This window comes from Theropithecus gelada, chromosome 20 (assembly GCF_003255815.1).
Source record: "Theropithecus gelada isolate Dixy chromosome 20, Tgel_1.0, whole genome shotgun sequence".
NCBI lineage: Eukaryota > Metazoa > Chordata > Mammalia > Primates > Cercopithecidae > Theropithecus > Theropithecus gelada.
Window position 1 is genome coordinate 49,512,348 of NC_037688.1, and position 7,509 is coordinate 49,519,856.

A 7,509-nucleotide genomic window follows, 5' to 3' on the forward strand; every position below is an offset into this window, starting at 1 on the left:
GCTAATTTTTAAATTTTTTGTAGAGATGGAGTCTCACTTAGTTGTCCAGGCTAGTCTAAAACTCCTGGGCTCAAGTGATCCTCCCACCTTGGCCTCCTGAGTAGCTGGGCCCACAGGCGCTTGCCACCATGTCCAGCTAAGTACTTTTCATATTAAAAAAAAAAGAAGAAGAAAAAAGAAAAAACCCAACTCCACTTCTAATTTCACAACAGAAAAAATCTTCTAGTGCTACTACTCTACCTAATTCAATCCTGTGTTGTTGTTTTTTTAAGTCAGAAACATGAATCTGTACCAACACCTTTTTCTTAATAGGCTCCTTCCCCTACAGAAACACTTAGGTAGCAAGCTGCAGGAAACCTGTTTGTCCCTGTGTTGTGCACTATATCTTTCCACACTTTAGACAAAACAAAGCTCCTTTAGAGAAACTCTGGCTGGAGGGAAGGAGAGTGTCCCGGCTGTCATTGCCACGGGAGTCTGGAGTCTCCAAGAGGGCAGCTCAGGTCACCAGAGTTTCCAAATTCAGTACCAGCCGTGGAAACATGAAGGGGGCTGTAATCCAAGGTGAACTTGACTCCCAGAGGAATGTCAGCTTTGGAGAGAAAATGGAGGATTCCTCATCTGGAGCCTGTCTCTATCGCCTGATTTTCAAGGAAACCCAGTTTTCATTTAACTTTAGCTAAGCTTCTTTCAGAAAATTGTAGTAATTAAAATACATTTAATGTCTGGTATTGTGAACATGCAGAAGAAAGAAAGATGACAAAATGAAGTAAGGGCTAGAATTAAAAGCCGAAGCACAGGAAATGTTCTCAACTGTGCAAGTGATTAACAGCCAGATGTCCCCCTACGATTCCGAACATGAGTCCTCAGTGCCAAGTTCTAGCCTCAACTCTGCTGGACTCTCGGAGAAAATGTATAGTAAAAAAGCAGCCAAGACTTGTGTGGCGTCAGCTCTTATTTCTCCTTGAGATTTTGTCCCGTGGATGTGAATCACTAAGAACACATGCATTCCTCAAGTTTTAGGAGATAAATAAGGTGAAAAAAAAATCTTAGGGATTTGTTTCAATTCTTATTTAAGCTTCATGGAATGCAAACATAGGAGGCTGAAGCAGAAATAAGTATTGCTTCAGTAATCATGAGTCCAGCCAGCTTAGTGAACAAAACAGGTGTTACCTTCCTAACCTTCTAAGTTCCCATTTACCTACAAGTCTGAGGGTTTTAATCTGCCAGGGTCCCTTGGCAAGAGGGTCAGAAGTCATTGTCACTCTCATCCAGGGGTTCAGGTTTCCGGACCCTTCGACTGGGCTTGGTTGGTGAGAGAGAAATGCTCTCATCTTCCAAATCATCATCCTCATCATCATCATCATCTTCCATGTCGATTTCACTCTCCTCCGAGTCCTCCTATAGGAAAAAAATGGCAGATGCAACAGGGGGTTCCACCTCATTCCTGACATCTTGTCCTAAGATTCTCTGCCTCCCTTTCTATAGCACCATCCCTGTGTGAAGGAAGAGGCCGGCAGAGTGGCAGGCAGGCTGTGGGAGGGCATATGGATGGGACCGAGTCGATGTACTGCTGGCTGGAATTTATCATCCAACCAGAATCCTCCAAACTCCAGGTGCATCTGAGTGTGGTGCTGCAGGGCCTGGCTTTCCCACAGTGTCTCAGAAGCACTCTGGATCTGCATTGAGGGCCAATGGACCCAGAGACTCTCCCTACCAATGGCAAGAAGGACAGGGGCTTGGAGACAGGGAAGGGAGGCCTATTTTGGCTTTTTGCAGATTGTGGATAAAAAGCAACACAGGCATGGGTATAAGGAGTGAAGTGAATCCCAGCTACTCAGAAGGCTGAGGCAAGAGAACTGCTTGAACCTGGGAGACGGAGGTGCAGTGAGCCGAGATTGTACCACTGCACTCCAGAGCAAGACTCCGTCTCAAAAAAAAAAAAAAAAGAAAGGGAGCAAAGTGAAAGACACACCTTCTCCCTCCTCATCAGATCCAGGGCAACAACTCAGCCCAGCTTTAAAACGGCAAGTCCTGCGTCCCATGTAAACCAGGATGGCTGGTCGTTCTATCTAGATCATTCCCATCGGTGCACACAAATGCTGTAATTTCCTTCTTGGAAAAAAACCCAAACGTAATCCCATTTTCCTCTCCAGCTGCTCTGCCCTGTCTCTCTCCCCTCACACAGAGCTCCTGAGCGAGTCGCTGAACTCACTGTCTGCACCTCTGCCCCTCACGAATGCTTCAGTTCCCCCGGACTCTCACCCACTGACCCCAGCACTGCTCCTATCACGACGGAAACATGCAATGGATTAGGATTGATTCTCAGGCCTCATTCTGCTTGGGCTGTGGAATCACCCCTTCATCCTTAAAACCCATCTTCTCCATCCCCCAGGGCCCCTTCTCTAGTCCAGGTCCCCCTCCCTCACTGCTGACGCCCCCCAGCCTCCCCTGCCTGCCCCTTCCTCCCTGACCTCTGCAGGGCAGGTGCACGCAGGACCTTGGGTCACCTCTCTTCTCGTTCTACTTGCTCGCCCTAGGCAGTCACATCTATCCTTGTGGCTTAGGTATCAACCAAATAAGAGTGGCTCCCAAAATTCAATATCTAGCCCAGACCTGGCTCTTGAACTCCAGACTTAAATTCCACCTGACTACTCAACCCTAGCATGTGGCTGTCACACTCAGAATGTCCAAAACCAAACTTTCGATCTGCCCTCCAAGCCCCTTTGTCAAGTCGGCCCCATCTCAGAAAATGAAACTCTGCTTTCTGCTGATTAGACCCCGCCCAGGCACCCTCATTTCTCTCTTTCTCTAACAGCCTGTGTCCAATCAATTCACAAAACCTGATGGTTCTTAGAGACAGACCCAGGACCTGACCACTTCTCAACACCTCTGCTGCCACACCTTCGGCCAAGCACCATCACCTCTGACCTCCACGGGTGCAGGCGCCTCCTAACCGACTTCTCTCAAATGGGTGTCAGCTCTTGACCCTTCCGGGCTCACGATTCTCCAGGGTCTCCCCATCACACTCAGAGAACAGAGTCTTCATCTCACCCTGCAAGGCTTTGCATGGCCCCTGCTGCCTCTCACGCTCACCCACAGTCACACCAGCTGCCTCTGCTCCTCAACGTGAGGAGCACATTCCACATGCCCAGGTGCCGCCAACCCACGTACTCGCTCCCTCCACTCAGGCCCTGCTCAACCACCACCACGTCAGAGCCCTTTGCTGAGCTCGTGGAAGATGCCACCCCCTCCTTGTTCCCTGTCACTCCCTGTCCCCTGAAGCTGTTACTCCTTCCGTTAACACCATGAGCCTTGGATCCGCCGCTCCATCATTATTGCTGGGGGCTTGTCTCTGCCCCCTGCTGCGTTCCCCGTAATCCATGACAGCACTGGCATGTGGCAGGCACTCAACAGACACGTGTTGGATGCCTGAACACGTAAAGCACGGAACCCTGTGCCTGGAGGGCTGCATGGACACAGCCTCCTTGAAATAAACAAGTGAGCACCAGGCATAAAGCTCAGCTGCGACTAATGCATTCGCTCTGAGAGAAGGCACACCTTGGAGAAGAGACAGGCGGTGCTGCTCCAGCATCCCCATGCCACACTCCCTCTGCTTCTCTCTTGGATGGGCAAGACAGAGAGAAGCTATTTACCAACCACGCCCGAGCTTGTTAAGAAAATTATATTCTAGTTGCTCTCTCTGCTTCTGTACAGACCGTGCCCTATGAATTCAAGGCCTGATCTCTGTGCCTCCTGCCGGCAAGCCTGAGCGGCCTCTCCCCACTGTGAATTCCGCAGCAGCACAGGCTGCGGATGCGTGAATCTGTGTGCAAGAACGCAAGGCCCTGTTTCTGTCTCTGTGCAGCCACTAGCGCCATGCCACAGACACAGGTGTATCCACCAATGGAGGCAGCCTGGGGTCAGTCTCTGTCTAGTCGCCCTTCGCTGTGTGGGCTGAGCAGCACTGCCAGGGATGCAACAAAGAACGCAGACTTGAGTAATGCCCAGCAGAGCCCTGATGACCGGATCCCACCAAGGTCCCCTAGACTCCCCTTTTGGTTAAGTGCTCCAGGGAGTTATCCACTCGGTAAAGCTCAAGGCAGCCTGATGTCTCAGCCTCATGCCTAGCACCCCAGAGGCCTGGTCTGGGGACAGTGCTGCTTCACCATTCCTTCCCCAGCACAAAGCAGGGAGGAGGGCTGGTCCTGAGCCCAGCCCTCGGCGTCCTCCTTCATTTCTAGGTTACGGCCCAAGGCCTGAGGACTGCCAGCCTGAGCTTTCCCCATCTCCAGGCTCGGTGCTTGCGCCTCCTCTTTAGCATAAGGGCCTTCAGTGATCCCGCTGTCACCATGGGATCCCTTTTGAGTGGCTTTTTGCCCAGGAGAGAGGAAGCAGCACTCCTAGGGAGAGGCCCCTGGCTGGCCCTGGAAGGGCTGACAGACACCCACAAACACATGAGGCAGAACAGAAAACCAACCTGCTTCTTGGAGTTGGAAGTCTTGCATTTACCTAAGAGAGCTGGTGCTGCTTCCATCTTTGGAAAGCGAGAATGGAAAGAACAGTGAGAAGGCGAAAAAAGCAGAGCAAGCACATTCACTTGAAAAGAAATGAACCATCCATGAGCAAGGAAGAGTCCAGAGCCTCATGAGGCCAAACCTTGCCATGCATCGAGGCATAGCTGGACTGACCACAGACGGCTCCCTGGCTGCTGGCAGCAACTCAGCCACTCCCATCTATGGGACAGCCAAGCCCAGAGCACACAGAACCGCTGAGGGGAGCAGGGGACTTACATTGTCATCGGAGTCTCCACCTTGCATCGTGCCCACAATGCGTTTGCCGGGTCTTCCTGAGAATAACAAAAGCATGAAGAAGTCATAAAGATCTTGGAAAATAAAGCAGGAAATAGCATTCAAGATTTGTTTTCTGACCAGGCATGTTGGCTCATGCGTATAATCCCAGTACTTTGGGAGGCTGAGACAGGAGGCCAGGAGTTTGAGGCCAGCCTGGGCAACATGATGAAACCTCATCTCTACAAAAATTTTTTTAAAAAATTAGTCAGGTATGGTGGTTCACACCTGTAGTCTCAGCTACTTGGGAGGCTGAGGCAGGAGATTCGCTTGAAACAATGAGGCAGAGGTTGCAGTGAGCTGAGACTGTGCCTCTGCACTCTAGTCTGAACAACAGAATGAGACTCTGTCTCAAAAAAAAAAAAAGTAACAGTGCTCCAAACATTAACAGGTGGTAGATAAGAAATGTTTTTAAAGGCAAATATAGGAGAATTTTGTAGTATTAAATAAAAAATTTGCAGAACCTTTGACCTAAGAATTTGACTTTCAATGATGCAACCTAAAGATAGGCAGACATGGCCGGGCATGGTGGCTCAAGCCTATAATCCCAGCACTTTGGAAGGCCGAGATGGGTGGATCACCTCAGACCAGCCTGGCCAACATGGTGAAAACCCATCTCTACTAAAAATACAAAAACTAGCTGGGTGTGGTGGTGCAGGCCTGTAATCCCAGCTACTCAGGATTATAGGAGAATCCCTGTCTCCGGGAGGCGGAGGTTGCAGTGAGCCAAGATCATGACATTGCACTCCAGCCTGGGGACCAAGAGCAAGACTTTGTCTCAAAAAAAAAAAAAAAAAAAAAGTAGGGGGCAGATCTATTACTGACAAAAGAAGAGTTCCAATTGTATTTAATTTTTAAAAACAAAAGCAAGTTGCAGAACCATACATACCGTCTGGTTGCACTCAGGTTAAATTTTTCAGGTGATCTTTGTGTGTGTATGTGTGTGCGTGTGAGTGTGCATGTGTGTGCATATGTATATGTACAGAAAGGTAATCTGTAAAGACACACCCACCCTGGCCACTAGCCATGAGCCCTCCCAGGTGGGAGTGGGACATGAGGAAGACCCTAGGGCAGCATTCACATTCGCTCTACAAATGTTGTTGCCTGAGTCTTTTTATGTTTTAACTTAGTTTTAAGAGCCCCTCTATGTCGCCAGGCCACTGTGCAGTGGCTATTGCCAGACACAATCATCACACACTGCAGCTCCGAGCTCCTGGGCTCAAACGATCCCCCGGCCTCAGCCTCCTGAGTAGCTGGGAATAAGGCATGCGTGACTGCGCTGAGCTTTGTTACTTGAATCTTTTGTGATGAGTAAAGGAATTAGAAAAACATTTTTTTTAAGGCAGAGATGCTCATTTAAGTCCCTTTCTGCATTAATTCTCAGGCTATTAGGTATATCATTGCACTGACAGTGGCAGAGGCAATGTGTTCTTGTGGCTCTGTGAGAAATACCAAGCCATAAATATGAACCATCCAGTCTTGGGATCACAGACAAGTAAGAATATTAGGAGCAAACATGACCACTGAACAGTTCAAGAGCCATAAACAACAGGACAGGATAAACCTGAGCAAGAGCTGCTTCCAGGGGCCATTCACAGTGGGCCTGTGGGCCTCAACACTAAGCAGCCTGCCCCAGTCCTGGCCAGGTGTTCTGTGAAACGGGGCACAGGGAGGAAGGCCAGCGAAAGATGCAGGGGTACCTTGCATGAGCATCTCCATGGCTGTCCGCGGCTTGGGCAGCCGCCTTTCTTCCAACTCACTGTCGGATTCGTCATCCTCCTGGATGTCTATGTCTGAGTCATCGTTACCTGGCAGGAACACAAGCAGGCAAAACAAAGGAGTGGCTTCATCATCACAACTAAACAGCTCTGCCCAGTAAGGTTTGCGTGCATTAGCCTTTCTTTGGATGCATTAGATTTTATAAGACTCTCTGGATTTGCCTGCAGATGCATAGTGAAGAATTAATGTGGACAATGATGTGCTGTTTTTTTAAAAAAAATAATTTTCCAAAGCAAGGAAAAAGTGGATCGGATATATTAGTTAGAAACACTATTACAGTCATCAGAACAGCGACGCAAACGCCTCCAATTCCATCCTTCTAAAACTTGCATGGCTCCCTGGGTGCAGAGAAATCAGGTGCCAAGCAGTGAAGTTTTTACATATTCTCTGCAAAGACTTTTGGAAGATAGTTTTCAAATTAATTGTGTTGAAGCCCTTGAAGAAAATCTGAAAATTTAAAAACTGAATAGCCAGCTGTCAAGTGCTTGGTTAGTTCAGGGAAAAACCCATTCTCCGACTAATGTTAGGCTGCGTTACCAGAACTCAAGTTCCTAGATCGTGACAAAGATGAGGAAGTGGAGGCTGCTAATAAGGTAACACAGCAAGACTGGAGGCAGGGAGGCCAGGCTAGGAATGGCACGAATGGGGCTGCCCTGAGGAGAACGATGATCTTAGTGACTGGCAGTGAAAACTGGTGATGTGATGTTCTCCCCTGGGGAAAATCCCATCACAAAGACAGATTTTTTCCAAAGTAATTTTTTTTTTTTTTTTTTTTTTTTTTTTTCGGGGGGTTGTTTTCTTGGCCCCCCGGTGGGGGGGGGTCGGGGGTTTTCCCCCCTCCAAAGCCCCCCCCCCCCGGGGCTGCCGTCCTTTTCTCTTTCCA

The 7,509-nt window shown here is 49.0% G+C and overlaps 1 protein-coding gene across 3 annotated transcripts in view; it reads right to left on the reverse strand.

Moving 5' to 3' along the window:
- Positions 1-289: 289 nt before the first annotated feature.
- Positions 290-7,509, reverse strand: part of CLUAP1 (clusterin associated protein 1) — a 39,687-nt gene continuing 32,467 nt past the window's right edge. The window contains exons 10-13 of one of the 3 annotated variants that reach the window (XM_025371553.1): positions 6,548-6,655; positions 4,791-4,846; positions 4,478-4,534; positions 290-1,398 (exon numbers count right to left, since the gene is read on the reverse strand). In XM_025371553.1, the coding sequence (XP_025227338.1) occupies positions 1,246-1,398; positions 4,478-4,534; positions 4,791-4,846; positions 6,548-6,655 (374 nt within the window). In that variant the 3' untranslated portion in view covers positions 290-1,245. The remainder of the gene's footprint in view (positions 1,399-4,477; positions 4,535-4,790; positions 4,847-6,547; positions 6,656-7,509) is intronic. The other 2 variants (XM_025371555.1, XM_025371554.1) reach the window with 2 other exon arrangements.